The 15,621-nt window shown below is 48.9% G+C and overlaps 2 protein-coding genes across 5 annotated transcripts in view; one reads left to right on the plus strand and one right to left on the minus strand.

The window, feature by feature from the left end:
- Positions 1 to 431: 431 nt before the first annotated feature.
- On the plus strand, positions 432 to 3,217 carry DOK1 (docking protein 1). 3 transcript variants are annotated; one of them, XM_012452158.2, is made up of 5 exons: positions 432 to 525; positions 862 to 1,161; positions 1,293 to 1,377; positions 1,586 to 1,770; positions 1,979 to 3,217. In XM_012452158.2, exons 1-5 carry the CDS (start codon positions 466 to 468, stop codon positions 2,783 to 2,785), a joined length of 1,437 nt encoding a protein of 478 aa, XP_012307581.1. In that variant the 5' UTR covers positions 432 to 465; the 3' UTR covers positions 2,786 to 3,217. The 3 variants fall into 3 exon arrangements, with proteins under 3 accessions (XP_012307581.1, XP_021526638.1, XP_021526637.1); XM_021670963.2 differs by lacking the exon at positions 1,586 to 1,770 and having other exon boundaries at positions 444 to 525; positions 1,979 to 2,081; XM_021670962.1 differs by lacking the exons at positions 432 to 525; positions 862 to 1,161; positions 1,586 to 1,770 and having other exon boundaries at positions 1,179 to 1,377.
- A 294-nt stretch (positions 3,218 to 3,511) lies between these two features.
- The window catches only part of M1AP (meiosis 1 associated protein), a 90,391-nt gene continuing 78,281 nt past the window's right edge, over positions 3,512 to 15,621 (minus strand). Inside the window, exons 7-9 of one of the 2 annotated variants that reach the window (XM_012452157.3) lie at positions 7,988 to 8,194; positions 6,107 to 6,247; positions 3,512 to 4,544 (exon numbers count right to left, since the gene is read on the minus strand). In XM_012452157.3, the coding sequence (XP_012307580.1) occupies positions 4,386 to 4,544; positions 6,107 to 6,247; positions 7,988 to 8,194 (507 nt within the window). In that variant the 3' untranslated portion in view covers positions 3,512 to 4,385. The remainder of the gene's footprint in view (positions 4,545 to 6,106; positions 6,248 to 7,987; positions 8,195 to 15,621) is intronic. The other variant, XM_064377846.1, reaches the window with a different exon arrangement.

Here is a 15,621-nt window from a genome sequence, read left to right on the forward strand (position 1 = left end):
CCGGCGGAGTGTAAACAGCCCCGCTCGGGCGGGGCTGGGGGCGGGCCCGGCAGGGGAACTGAAGCCCCGGAGGCCCTTGTGGGTCTCTCTGGTGTCCCTGGGTGCCTGCGGGCGCTTTCGGGGTGATGTCACGGCTTTCACCCTGATGTCATGTTGGGCATATGACGTCATGCGCAGCCACCACGCCCAGAGGCCGGGGCCTTCCCGCCGAAACCGAGGACTTTCTCCCCGTGGAGCCACCGGCGCGCCCCCACGACGGCGGGTAGGGGCTTGGGGTGCCGCACTGCCCGGCTAATTCGGGGACCACCACCCTTCGTTCTCGATGCTCTCCCTCACCCCACAGTGACCCCTCAGCGGCTGTCGGCGTGCTGGGAGGGACGGAAACGCCTCCAGGGAACCCGGCCCCGCCTCCCGCCCCGCCTCCCGCGGCGGGGCCAGGAAGCGCGGAAGGAACTGCCAGGGGCCATGGACGGAGCCGAGATGGAAGGGCCGCTCTTTTTGCAGAGTCAGCGCTTTGGGACCAAGGTAGTCGGGGGCCGCGGATGCCAAACCCCATCCGGGCTAGTAGTGGGTGAGAGAGCCCAGAACCAGGGAGAGATAGGCAGCGGGCTGGAGCGCGGCGCGGGGAGTTGGAGAGCCTGTGACTTTTCCCGCGAAGTTGCTTTGCACGCTCCCGAGAAGCGTCTGTAGTCTCGGGGTTCTGGTCCTGGAGAGAGGGAGTGGCATCCTCCTTGGGAAACTTCGCCCCCCATTTGGAAGCCCCAGACCCCAAATCGGCCTGCGCCGCTCCCTCCTTCCCCTTCGGGACCGGGACCGCCCGCGCACGCCACTCCCTCTCCAGCCCTCTCGCTCTCTCCCTAGAGGTGGAGGAAGACCTGGGCTGTGCTCTACCCGGCCAGTTCCCACGGCGTAGCGCGGCTCGAGTTCTTTGACCATAAGGGGTCGAGCTCTGGAAGTGGCCGAGGGAGCTCGCGCCGCCTGGACTGCAAGGTGATCCGTCTGGCTGAGTGTGTGAGTGTGGCCCCCGTCACCGTGGAGACCCCTCCTGAGCCCGGCGCCACTGCCTTCCGCCTGGACACTGCTCAGCGCTCGCACCTGCTGGCGGCCGACGCACCGTCCAGTGCAGCCTGGGTGCAGATGCTGTGCCGAAACGCCTTTCCGGTGAGGGGCTGCGGCGATGCGGGGTGGGGGCAGTTACAGAGGCAGAGAAATGGGGCTGGCTCAGACAGCTGCCACCTCCCCAGCCGCGTTGAGGAAATTACAGGTTTTTTGATGCTGTCTCTGTGCTACAGAAAGGCAGCTGGACTACCGATAACCCACCTAAGCTTTCTGCCCTGGAGATGCTGGAGAACTCCTTGTACAGCCCCACCTGGGAAGGTAGATGTCTGAGAAAGCCGGGTAGGGATGGAGTGAGGAGGAGGAGTGCCTTTGGGAAGTGGGTGGATACCCAGGGACCCATGGGGAAGTAGGAAGGCCCTGAGATCTGGCTTCCAAGTGAGTGCTTGGACACTATGCTCCTGAGGCCTCTGGGTCCCCACTGCTGCCCCCGTCCCTCCTGCCGCAGCTAATTGTATATGCCTTCCAGGATCCCAATTCTGGGTAACGGTGCAGAGGACTGAGGCCGCCGAGCGCTGTGGCCTGCATGGCTCCTACATGCTGAGGGTGGAGGCTGAGAGGCTGACTCTCCTGACCGTGGGAACCCAGAGTCAGATACTGGAGCCACTCCTGTCCTGGCCCTACACTCTGTTGCGTCGCTATGGCCGGGACAAGGTGCAGGGGCTGTCCCGGAGGGCTTCCTGGGTTGGGCAGCTGTGGGTGGGGCAGGACAGAGGTGGGTAGTTCTGACCTTCGAATTCCCCTTTCTTGCCTACCCGGATACCCCACGTCTGTTCCCAGGTGGTCTCTTCTTTGTAGATACTCTGATTAATGCAGGCCTGTGACTCACTTCCTCTGATGGCTCCCTCTCCACCCTCCTCAGGTCATGTTCTCTTTTGAGGCCGGCCGCCGCTGCCCCTCGGGCCCTGGAACCTTCACCTTCCAGACAGCACAGGGAAATGACATCTTCCAAGCAGTCGAGACTGCCATCCACCGGCAGAAGGCCCAGGGAAAGGCGGGACAGGGGCACGATGTTCTCAGAGCTGACTCCCATGAAGGGGAGGTGGCAGAGGGGAAGTTGCCTTCCCCACCTGGCCCCCAAGAGCTCCTCGACAGTGCCCCAGCCCTGTATGCTGAGCCCTTAGACTCCCTGCGAATTACTCCACACCCTTCCCAGGACTCCCTATACTCAGACCCCTTGGACAGCACCCCTGCTCGGGCAGGAGAGGGAGTACAACGGAAGAAAGCACTCTATTGGGACTTGTATGAGCATGCGCAGCAGCAGTTGATGAAGGCCAAGCTGACGGACCCCAAAGAGGATCCCATCTATGATGAACCTGAGGGCCTGGCCCCAGCCCCTCCCCAGGGCCTTTATGATCTGCCTCGGGAGCTCAAGGATGCATGGTGGTGCCAGGCTCGGGTGAAGGAGGAAGGCTATGAACTCCCCTACAACCCTGCCACTGATGACTATGCTGTGCCACCCTCCCGGAGCACAAAGCCCCTCCCTGCTCCCAAGCCCCAGGGCCTAGCCTTACCTGAACCTGGTACTGCAACTGGCAGTGGCAGCAAAAGCCACAATTCAGCCCTGTATAGCCAGGTCCAGAAGAGCGGAACCTCAGGGAGCTGGGACTGTGGGCTCTCTAGAGTAGGGACTGACAGGACTGGGGTCAAGTCAGAGGGCTCTACCTGAGAAGGAGGGCAAGGCTGAGGTCGCTGAAGAGAACCATGGGGAGGTGGCACTGGGGTCAAAGAAAATGCTTAGAACCAGCAGAAGCCAGAGGGTGGGAGGAGCCGTGCTGTGTGAGAGCAGGGGACCAGAGGGATGGGGGAGTCAAGGGAAGGACTATCCCAGGAAGTCCTAAGAAGTGGGACAGATGACAGGGCTGAGGGATGGGCTCTACATCCCCCTAAAGCCATCCCTTCCCCACTTCCCCAAAGGAAGGGATAGCTGCGGGAGCAGGTCTGTGGAAAGTGGGGCAGGGTCAGAGTGGGTGCAGTTTGAGGGCCTGTGTGGAGGTCTCAGAGATGCTGGAATGTGCCTGGATCCTTACCCCTGCATTGTTCTTTGCCAGATATCTATTTCAAAATTTTTAAATTCTCATTAAAGTCAGCTTGGGTTTAAGAGTTTTATGTGTGTGAACAGAAAGAGGGGACACAGTGGTTGGGTTGGGTGTGGTGGGGATCAGGAGGAGAACCAGGAATGTGTTGAGAGTCATGGAGAGGAAAGGGGCCCAGGAAGGGAACAGGAGTGTGGCGGTTCAGAGCCTGGGGAGTCAAGTCAGGCTGCCCTAGGCTAGACGAGAGCTCTGTGGCCCTGGGTGAGTTGTGTAACATCTGCAACCCTCAGTTTCCCCTGTGTCCCTCTGTAAAATGGGAAAACTATAATGAGCTCTACCTCACAGGGCTTTTTGTATGAAATTAGATACATTATAAGTATTTAGTGTAATCTGAAGCACAGAGTTGTTTTTTGTTTGTTTGTTTTAGTTTTTATTTACTATTTATGTAGAGATGGGGTTTTACTATTTTGCCCAGGCTGGTCTTGAACTCACGGCCTCAAGTGATCATCCTGCCTCAGCCTCTCAAAGTGTTGTGACTGTAGGTGTAAGCCACTGCTCCCAACCCAGAGGAAGCATTTTATAAACAGTAGCTATTCTGTGGATGGAGGGAGCAACAGGAAGGTGGGTACATGTGGGGAGAGGGTAACAGGAAAGGAGTAGGTCTTTTCTACACCATCCTCTCCCCTGTTCTGGGCTATATGGCAGCACTCCCACCCCAAAACACACACACTTTCCATGTAGGTACCAAGCACTTGTCTGTTTGAAGGCTGAAGGCTGGTGGTGTAGCGGGAAGGCCACAAGCTCTGAAATGAGGCTTGGATTTCAATCCTACTTGTCTTTTTGAGCTTTGAAAACCTCCTCTTTGTTCCTGAGGCCCAGTTTCCCAAAGGTGATGTGACCTCATCCACCTGCTCAAACAGAGCTACAAGAAGAAATTCTGGGTTAGGAATGCTCCTAACAATGGCAGAAGCTTACTGGGTGTTTAATCTTCACCTCTGTAAACAGTATCAAATGATTAAAAAGAAAATGAGAGTCCTTGCTGAAGAAGGGACAGGCTCAAGTGTGTTGCTTCTCCACTTGAGGAGTGGGACAGCATGAAACAGGCGGGGAAGGCTCTTGTTTCTCAGTCAACCCTCACTCACAGAGACTCAGGCGGACAGAAAGCAGGTCTGACCACAGATAGCCATTATGTGAACTTGAGCATGGATGTGGTTAGGCTCTGGTGCCGGTGACTTAGGGCCCTGAGGGCTCCTCCTCCCACTCCGAAGGCAGAAAGAAGGTGTCTGAGGAAGATTTGCTGGCTGCTGGCATCTTGGAGGCTCTTCCTGGGACAGGAGTCACAGGCAGGGGGGCCACAGTGGCTCGAGCTCGGTTGGTCTGCAACTGCCCAGTCTGCAAAGAGAGCAACCAGAGCCTTCTCTGAAGATCAGAGTTTCTGCGCGCCTATCCCATTCTCTGTTGGGCTTTCTGTCCTAACTCTTTTGTAAGTCCCGTCCCTGGAGTACCAGCCTCAAGGCCCAGGACAATGATTTGGAGTCCCTTGAGCCTAGCCTCCAAGTGCCTGTCTCCTTAGCCAGTGTCCTACCTCTGGCAGCTTGCCCAGCAGCTAACTTGTTGTAGCCCCTGCTCCTACCTCTAGCTTGGAAATGTCCTTCTGTAATTTTAGCTAAGACAAAATGAGAATTTTTTTTTTTTTTGAGACAGAGTCTCTCTCTGTTGCCAGGAGCCAGGCTGGAGTGCAGTGGCGCGATCTTGGCTCACTGCAACCTCCATCTTCCAGGTTTAAGCAATTCTTCTGCCTCAGCCTTCCGAGTAGCTGGGACTACAGGTGCACACCACCACGCCCAGCTAATTTTTTGTATTTTTTAGTAGATACGGGGTTTCACCATGTTGGCCAGGATGGTCTCAATTTCTTGACTCATGATCTGCCCGCCTCAGCCTCCCAAAGTGCTGGGATTACAGGCATGAGCCACTGAGCCCAGCCAAGAATTTTTTTTTTTTGAGACAGGATCTTGCTCTGTCACCCAGGCTGGAGTGCAGTGGCACAATCTTGGCTCACTGCAGCCTTGACTTCCTGGGTTCAAGCAATTCCCCGACCTTAGCCTTCCAAGTGGCTGGGACTACAGTGAGCACCACCATTCCTGGCTAATTTTTTGTAGAGATGAGGTTTTACCATGTTGCCCAGACTGCTCTCAAACTTCTGAGCTTAAGTGATCCACCTGCCTTGACCTTCCAAAGTGCTGGGGATTATAGGCACGAGCCACCGTGCTTGGCCCAAAATGAGAATTTTCCTAAAGGCTGTGCTACTAAGAAACTGAGAAAAAGTTAATTAGGACAAAAGGAAGCCTAAATATTATATAGAACACAGGTCTCATAAAAATATTTCTCCATCCTCAATTTCTCTTCCTTCTTCAACCCCAACTGTCTTCAACCCCAGTCATGGGGGTCCTCTCTTCAAGTTACTAACCTTGGTCAGCCTCCTTTCCTCATCTGTAAATGAGCAAACACTTACCTTGCAGGGATGCTGTGAGGATTAAATGAGAAAAATATATGAGCAAGCACTTATCATAAAGCCTGGCAAGTGACTGGTGCTCTGTAAGTATTAATTTCCCTTCCCTTGGGCATTTCTTTTCCCACCTTTCCTTCAGCCTTTTCTTTTGAGAGGGCTGTGGTTGTAGTTCCTGTGTAGCTAGTTTGCTTAATGGGACAATGGTCTGCTAAATGACTAATGAGTTATCGTAAACACTACAGTTAAAACATATAAACATTATCATATGTAAATGCCCCGGCAGACAGGCCTCCCTACCCAGTAAGGGTTCTTATTTTCCCCTCCACCAGGGGTGGGATCCAGAAGGAGGGCTAGCTACTCCCTTGGATGGGGGCAGTGTTGGGATGGGAGAGAAGGGCTTTCGAGGACTCTGGGCATGAAGGGGAGGGAGGGAGGGAAGCGGTACCTTTCTTGGGGCTCTGCTCTCCCAGTGTGGGTGGAGCCGCCCCTGAGGCTTGGCATAGTTGCTGCTCAGGTGTGAGTACAGGTGGCTCTGGACCTGCAAGGGGTTGTAGGTGGGCTCCAGCTCCAGGCTGTCTAGCATCCTCTGAGGAAAAGAGAGAAGGGGCCTCACCCAGGGAACTTGAGGTCACAGAACACAAGATGTCAGGCAGCGATCCAGGAGTGTGAGGGGGTGGAGAAAGTGTGAAATGCAAGAGCTGCCGTGAAGGCTGTGAAATAGATGCTGTCCCCCTGGGTGTTCTGGCCTGAGGTCCAGTGCTTGTGATCTAAGGGTCAGGCATGGGTAGGAGAAGTAGGAACAACCCTATGTGGTTAGAAACACTGAACACTCTGGCCCCAAGACGCATGTCCAGGGATTCTGAGGGGGCCAGTGCACATGAATGCTACAAGGGATCCACTGTGAGCACGGAGGGAGGGTGTGTCAGCAGGCTACCCAGCGGGGCGGGGTGCTCACAGCCTGCAAGGCGAGTACAGGGAGTTCTCAGCCTGGAGGTGAGCTGAGCTGAATGGAAAGGGAGGAGGGGATACAGGAGCACAACATTCCTGTGCAGTCAGGTTTTCCGGCCGCAACATCCTGTGCCAGGAACCACTGGCCCCAAAGTGAGACGCTAAGCGGGCCACGGCCACTCGTGCCCACCTCTCTCTGTGTCTCTGTGGCCGCCAAGCCAAGAGCACAATCCCAGGCCTTGTCCTTGCTGCATTTAAGCCAGCGAGCCAGCAGCAGTGTGGTTCCAGTTCTCCCTGCCCAGAGCCACCCCTCCTACCCTCAGCCCGAGGAGACTAGCAGAGCAAATATAGAGAATCCAGATCCCAGGAAGAGGAAGAGGAGGAGGAAGAGGAGGAGGAGGAGAAAAAGAAGGAGGAGGAAGAGAAAATGGCCTTCAGAGTTGTTTGCTCCTCTGCATCTGCATCCATCTCATTTTGAAGCCCTTCCTATTTTGGGCACCTACACTGGCTACCTTTTCCTCCTTTTCTCACCAAACATAAATGAGTGCAAACACAGGTATACACACATGCACACGTGCAATGCAGAAAGACCCCTAAGAACACACCAGCACACAAATGTGCACAGGCGCATCTACATGTACTGCGATTTAGAGACTCGATTTAGAGACTCAAGCACAGACTTACTTGGGCACAAAAATAAACACACGAAGACACAAAAACCCATACAGAGGTTGATTTTTTGGGTCTTCTTCTACTCCCTTTCTCCCTTGCTTTTTCTTCTGCCTTCCATGGTGTCCTCTCCTTTCCTTTCCCTCCCAATGTTCTGCTTTCCCGTGTCTAACTTCACAATCTCCTCTCTGGGGAGGAGGTGGGGGCAGGAGAACCAGCTGGTGCAAAAACTGAACCAAACAAGTGTCTGGTGCCTCCCCAGGAGCTGGAGCTGCTGGTGCTGTGGCTTCCTCTCCTGCCTCCCCGTGCCCTGGCCTGCCATCAGGTTTCTACTCTCTGCTGCTCTCTTTTCTCCTTCATAGACACCCTGTCCTCAGATTTCAGGTCCGTGTGCATGTTGTGTGTCCTCCAGGATGGCTCTAATTCCCAGTCATCACTGATGCCAATGTCCCTTTTCTCTCCCAGTTTTTTCTTCTCAAGCTTCATTTCCCTCAACCCAGCCTCTGTTCTATTTCACTCCTTACCCTGCTGCCATAATCTTAGTGTTTCCTCCTTCTTCTGGCATCATTGCCTACCCTTGCTTTCTCTTGCTCTCTTACCATACCTCAGCTCCCCATCCATTCCCTCATGGGCTCACTCCTCTCCCTCATTCCTTTCTCAAACTCCATTCGCTTCTAGATCTGTCTCATGAGATCTGGGCTCCACTTGCCTCCACAATCTTAAGGCTGTCATCACATGGGTCCTCAGATAGCAGGGGGAAGGTGCTGGGCAGCATCAGTTCCCGCGTGGCCACCGCCTTCACCAGCAGTGTGAGGGAGCGTGATGGCATGATCACATAGAAGGTGCTGGCAGGGATTCTCTGGCTGTGTCCTGGGCCCAGTGGTTCCCCCTTGGCTAACAGTAGCCATTCTCTTTTCTGAAACAAGGACATACAGAAATACTGGTTCATTTTTAGTCTGTGGCATGTTTTGAGGATCAGTCCCATTTGATGTTTCCCTGACTTTCAGGGGTGCTGATGAGGGCAGAGCCATGTAACTTTGGCCCTGGTAGGGAGGGACTTCCTTCCTGAATTGTCAATACCACAAGGTACTCCTCTTCCTCCCCGGTCTGGAATATGCCAGAGAAAGTACATAAAAGGGTTAACAATAGACAGAAAAGTTATGAAATGCTCTGTAACTGGAAGTAGGTGTTCATCCCAGAGGGGGCTACCACATTCAATGGTACATGTGAACTTTTAAGAATTATAATTCTTGGCCAGGTATGGTGGCTCATGCCTGTAATCCCAGTACTTTGGGAGGCTGGAACAGGCAGATCACGAGGTCAAGAGATTAAGACCATCCTGGGCAACATGAAGAAACCCCGTCCTTACTAAAAATACAAAAATTAGCGGGGTGTGGTGGTGTGTGCCTGTAGTCCCTGCTACTCAGGAGGCTGAGGCAGGAGAATCACTTGAACCCAGGAGGTAGAGGTTACAGTGAGCTGAGATCATGCCACTGCACTCCAACCTGATGACAGAGTGTGACTCCATCTAAAAAAAAAAAGAATTGTAATTCTTAAAAACAGTCTTGAAGCCTGTGGTCCTAGCTACTCAGGAGGCTGAGGTAGGAGGATCCCTTGAGCCTAGAAGATCAGGGCTGCAGGGAGCCATGATTGTACCACTACATTCCAGCCTGGATGACAGAGTGAGACCCTGTCTGTCTCAAAAAAAAAAAAAAAAAAAAAAAAAAAGCAGTGTCTTGAAACCAAGACTTGTATGGGGTGTTGTCTGTTGTAGAAATTCAGTTTTTCTTTTGAGGGTAATAAAGTCTGGTTGTGTTGCTGACAACTGGGATTAGAATGGGCTGACTGGGGAATATCCCTGGAATGCCCAGAGAGGGTACAAGGTAGTAAGGCCAGATGTGGTGGCTCACATCTGTAATCCCAGCACTTTGGGAGGCCAAGGCAGGAAGACTACTTGAGCCAGGAGTCAAGACCAGTCTGTGCAACATAACAAGACTAGAAAAAATTAAATACATAAAGATAGATAAATGACTGATAGACCGATAGACAGATAGAGAGAAGGTGGTGGAAGCAGCCTGCAAAGTGAGAGGAGAAAGAGAGCAGAGGGAGAAAAGCTGTGCTACAACGAGGAGGTGGGTGCTGGGCCCTTGAGGTGATCTCAGCCAATCACAGGACAAGAAGAGTCAGGAATCTGGGGGCATTTCCTCTGTGGATGATGGGTATTATGGAGCAGAGGGTGGCACTTTGCCATGTGCCATGGAGATGGCAGAGGTTAGGGCATGGGTAAGAGGAGACAAGCAGATTTCTGAGAAGATTTTGTAGGAGTACCCTTTTAAATGAGCCATGAAAATGAGGCAATTTTTTGTGGTAGCTTTTCAACAAAACCCACAAAACTCCAGGAAATGTGGAGTTAGAACTATTACAATCAGCTCAAACTGTGTCCTCTTACTGGGACACAGACCTTCAGTTACATCTGGTACAAACCGTAACAACCTCCCTGCTACATAAGATGGAAGAAAACACACGTGTTCTGGCTACTCTTAAATGAAAAGTAGAGACAAATAATAAAAGAGGAAAGGCAAAAAGGGGAAACATATTTTTAGAGGAAAGAGGAATATCAGTGTCTTGTGGAAGACAAATAGAAAGTGACACAGTAAGACAGAAAACACTTGCTGTAGCATTAGAGTTAGACCCCAGGGGGCACGTGCTGGGGTGGGTGTGGGGGAGGCTCTGTACTTTAAAGCAGTGTCATCATTCTGTGCAATGTGGAGCTCTGAGGAGGTCTAGTAGGCACAGCAAGTGGTAGGAAACCTGTTAATGTCTCCAAGACAAACAGGTATGTACCATTCCTGTGGTTGCTGACCTCTTTGTGGGGTAGGACTTGACTGATAATTCTGGAGGCATGATGTATACATGCATACTCACTAGAAGGTTTTCAGGGTGGGACAGATGATTTCGGCATGGGAAAATTAGTCATAATCATAATTACAAACTTTAATGGAATGCTTATCAGGCACCAGGTACTCTGCTAAGAGCTTAATGGATGCCTTCAGAAGTTCATGCTTTCTTAGTGCTTTGTTTATATCTAGAGATGTGCTGTCTTTCTGAAGAACAAATCCAAATGTGCAGGAAAGTCAGCTTGATGCTTACAATTCATCACATTGGAAATAAATGATATAGATATCATGGTGTATGTGTATGTGGGTGGAAGACCTGCCCTGCTCTGAGGACATGGCCTATGTAAGCCTGGAAGGGATAGTAACCAGGAAGTTTCAGGGGAATCCATTTCAGTTGGCGTAAGTAACTTCTGATGGGGCTCAGGATTTGGATTATTACTATTATTTTAAATCTTCTATTGTTACATTGGTTCATGCATTTGCTTGTGAATTTGTCTATTAAGAATATATTGAGGCCGGGCACGATGGCTCACGCCTGTAATCCCAGCACTTTCAGGGGCCGAGGCGGGCAGATCAACTGAGGTCAGGACTTCGAGACCAGCATGGCCAACATGGCGAAACCCTGTCTCTACTAAAAATACAAAAAAATTAGCCAGGCGTGGTGGTGTGTGCCTGTAATCTCAGCTACTTGAGAGGCTGAGGCAAGAGAATCACTTGAGCCCGGGAGGCAGAGGTTGCAGTGAGCCGAGATGGCTTCACTGCACTCCAGCTCGGGTGACAGAGTGGGACTCCATCTCAAAAAAAAAGTATTTACTGAGTCCCTATTATGTTCCAAGCACTAGGTGTGGGTACAAAGAACAATGATATCAGGAGAAAAGGAAACTATAGATCAATATCTCTTATTAATATAGATACAAAAATGCTAACAAGATATTAGCAAATCAAATTCAGCAACATATAAAATGAAATATATACTACGGCAAAGTGGGATTTATCCTGGGACTATAAGGCTGGTTTAATACCCCCAAATCAACCAATGTAATATATTATGTTAAGAGAATAAAGAACGAAAACTACATAATCATCTCAATAGATGCAGAAAAAACATCTGGCAAAATCCAACACCCTTACATAATAAAAATGCTCAGTAACCTAGGAGTAGACCGGAACTTCCTCAACCTGATAAAAACCTCTATAAAAAATCCACAGCTAACCTCATATGTAGTGGTGAAAGAGTGGATACTCTGACCCTAACATCAGAAACAAGACAGAGATATCTGCTCTTGCCACTTCTATTTGGTATTGTCCTGGGAGGTGTGTTGAAGACTAGAAGGCCACTTCCCACATTTTCTGTACTGTTAGGCTCCTTGGATTCTGGGTATGATCTCAGCAGGGAGGCATCCATAAAGATACTGAGAATGTTAACATCCTGGCCCTTGGGAACCAATGTTTTCTAAATTTGATTTAGAAAAATATAGTAATGTGACATTTCTCACATCAGAGAAATAGTGCAAAAGGTCTAGATACATGTGGAAACAAGTACGTGGGTGTGGAAAGGCAAGAAAGATGAATGGGGACAGGCTGTGGTGGAGGCAAGAAAGGCTTCATAGTGAAATTATTTAATCAGGATCTGGAAAAAAGTGACTAGATATTTGTCAGGTGGACAGAGGCAAGAGGAAGGGAACAGCATGAAAAAGGTGTGGAGGTGTGAAACAGTTTAGCATATTTGGAGAACATTCAGTCATTTATTAGTGTGGCTGGGGTGCAGGATGGGAGGGGCACAGGTGAAAGACGAAGCAAGAGAAACAGACAAAGCTGAGTCACAGGAAGCCCACTGACCCGTGCTAGGCTGCTGTTCTAGCATCTGTCCATCCCCCAACCTGTCCAGATGCTACATTCTAACCTCATTCTATTCTCTAATGGCTCTTGACCTGCCATCACCCCACTCTCAGCTTGGATTCTTGGTCTTGATTTTTTGCCTGTTTGACCAAGGACTTTCCATTTCCCCACCCAGTTATAGCCCAACTGGCTCATCGCCTGTGTACTTAGACTCCTGCTGAACACATCATGGCTTGAATCCTGTAACTTCTGTGGCCAATTAGGGCAGACATGGCCTGTAAAGCTTTGGAATGTGTCTCCAGAGACTCTGACATTTTAAGTAGGAAACTGAAAGACCTAGGTGGTATTTTCATTTCTTTTTCTAGTTCACACAGACATGACTTTGTAATAGAAATGAGGATGTGGAAAGTGAGTCACTAGCTACATAACTGGGACTACACAGCAAGATTTGGTAATTCAAATGATATTTTCCTGGCCATGGATAGATTCATCTCATAAAAACTTCGAAAAATTAATTTTATTTATATATTTATTTCCTACCACATTCCACAAAACAGCTATAGCCAGTTTAGAAAAATGGAACAGTATAGAAAGATAAAATAAATAATTAAGGGGACTGGGCAAAAGAAAAATAAAAGTAGGGCAATACCACAGCCAGGGTTAGATAAGTTCATAGAAATATAAAGCCCCCACTTTTGCTAGAAGGGAGCCCCATAGCCTTTCCTGATATAAAATGTGGGTGAAGCTGTCTGTTGCTTCTTATTGAATAGTGAATATGTTTCAGAGAATTCCTGCAATCAATATGCTGATAAATTCTATGTAGCTGTAGAGTGGTTTGGAGTTTGGGACCTGAAGCCGGCCTTTCAATCCCAGCTCTACTATTTACTCTCTGGGCCTCAGTTTCCTCACCTGTAAAACAGGGATAATAATTCTTACTTCATAGAATAATTATGGGGATAAAATAAGTTAGTAGCTGTTGAAGTGCTTAGAACTGTGTCAGGTACATGGTAAGCACCATGAAGTGTTAACTTTTTAAAATTAAAAATACATTTAATTATTAATGTTTATTCAACTTTGTTAAATTAAAAATAACTTGAATAATTCTTAGATATAGATCTATAAAAGCTCTAAACAATGCTGCCAAAACACATAGCTCTCTTGTGGTCTATATTAATCTAAGAGTGCTATTTATGTGCATGGTAGACAACACATATTTTTCAGTAAAGACTGGGAAAAGTCTTGCCTATCTGATGAAGTGATCATTTTCTGAGGAAAAGCAAGTGAAATGCCTGAATAAAGCAAAATAATCTGTAAGGAAGACAGAAACAATTTTCAAGTGAAAAATCAGGGAATGAAATAACAAGGCTGTGATTGACTAAGGCTTAGAGTATGTGTAAAATGTAATTTGAAAAGTTACACAAAATTTATAGTCAATGAGGACTGGTTGGTTGGCACTAATCACTGCAGCTTAATTATGGCAGTGTGGACTCTGTTCAGAAGAACTGCTCCAAATAAAAGGGCAAATGAAGGGGCAGTGATGAATAAACTGAGCCATACCCACACTTGTAAGGAAATCCAGGAGCCTGAAAATGAAAACATGGTGAAGCCGGCCAACTGGCTGAGGGGAACTTAGAAGATGTGCTGTATGTCTGAAGAGATAGCAAAGGGGGAATAAATGAGCATTTAATAAACATCTACTTCTGCATCTAAGTGGGTTGGAGTGGCCAGAGGCAGACTGGTTCTCCTGCCTAGAACACCCAGAAAAGCTGGATAATGTACACAAATCATTTGTTGGAAGGCAGTAAGAAGTTACTGAGGCAATGAGATCTAGAGGTAGCTAAGTCTCTAGAGAGGGAAGAACCCAGAGAGATGAGGGAATTATTATTATTATTTTTGCCTCACGCCCGCCACCGAGATGAGGGAATTATTGCAGCTGCTTATACCCTGGGAGTACATGTTCATTCTGGGACAGAGGGCATGGTGGTGGTGGTGGTCGGAAAAACTGAGAATCTAAGACTTCCACCCGTGGAGGCAAGTATAGAAGAACAGAGAAACTAGCCGATCTTTTGGTGGAGACTTGGTGGTGGGAAGGGACAGCAATGAAGCCAATTATCCCCCCAATGCATTTGCCACATACTAGGGCTGCATGGGTCAAAAGGCAAAAACACTTAAGGAGAAAGCCTCCAAAAAGTAGAATGTTTTAGCAGATCTGGGAGCCAGTGATTAGAGGTGGGGCCTTCCAAGGGGCAGGGGTGGGGGGGGGGGTTACATATAATATACCAGGCTTTCAGCGGAAAACTCTGGAGGGCCAGGAACAAACCCTGGATAGATTGAGCACTAGCAGGACTGCAGCCCAGCCTTGACTCAGCGCAGTTGCTAGTGAAACAGGATGCTCAGCCACCACTCTTATCTGCCTAGTGCTGGAAAGGTGAGCCCTCTCTAGGGAAAGCTAACACCAACTGGAGCCATTAAAATTTATTTATACATGATGTGTATCTTTTACTAAAATATTACCAGGTGTGACAAAAGACATGTGCCATATGTCTGAAAACCAAGAGAGAAAAGAGACAATAGAAACAAATCCATAAGTGATCCAGTTATTGGGGTTAGCCGACAAGAACCATAAAAATAACCATGATTAGTAGATTTAAGAAATTAGGTGAAAATATGGAGAATTTCTCTAGAGAATTAAAATCTACAAAAAGAAACAAATGGAAACTGTAGAACTACTAACCAACCACTGTGTGCAAATCATGTGCTAGACATGTGCTGGGTGCTTTACACATGCAATATTTAAGCATCTTAAAAACCATACGAGGTATATTTTATTGTCTATATTTTATATTTGATGGGACAAGAGTTACTAATGTGTATGTCATGCACCTTTTCCCTTCTTTCCTTCTCCCTCACTCTGCTTATTTTTTTGAGATGGAGTCTTACTTTGTCACCCAGGCTGGAGTGCAGTGGTGCGATCTTGGCTCACTGCAACTTCTGCCTCCTGGGTTCAAGTGATTCTCATGTCTCAGCTCCCGAGTAGCTGAGACTACAGGCATGCAACACCACCCTCGGCTAATTTTTGTATTTTTAGTAGAGACAAAGTTTAGCCATGTTGGCCAGGCTGGTCTCGAACTCTGGACCTCGGTTGATCTGCCCGCCTCTGCCTCCCGAAGTACTGGGGTTACAGGCATGAGCCACCGCACCCAGCTCTCCCTCATTCTATTTCTACTGATAAAAGGAGAAGCCTTATCAGCTTTATTTCTTAGTATTTTAAATAGGTAGAAAGAGACAGGACTTTAGAGAGAGGAGGACTACATTATATTAGAGAAGCTAAGTCAATTTATAATATATGGCTGAGAGAGGGAGGAAGAGGATAGAGAGAGGAACAGGGACTGAGGAGGAGGAGAGAGAGAGAGAGAGAGTGTGTGTGTATATGTGTGTGTGTGTGTGTGTGTGTATGTGTGTGTGAAAGGTTATAGGAACAGCTTCAGGTTAGAGATAATTCAGGAGGGGGGAAGAAAGTTTGAGAAATGTCATTGTGGGTTATGAACCAGATCCTCTTTGGCGTCCTTTGAATGCACAAATCACTTTAAAATTTAGTTTTGGGCCT

This window comes from Aotus nancymaae, unplaced genomic scaffold (assembly GCF_030222135.1).
Source record: "Aotus nancymaae isolate 86718 unplaced genomic scaffold, 86718_ANA_hifiasm-v0.15.2.pri h1tg000017l, whole genome shotgun sequence".
Taxonomy (NCBI): Eukaryota; Metazoa; Chordata; class Mammalia; order Primates; family Aotidae; genus Aotus; species Aotus nancymaae.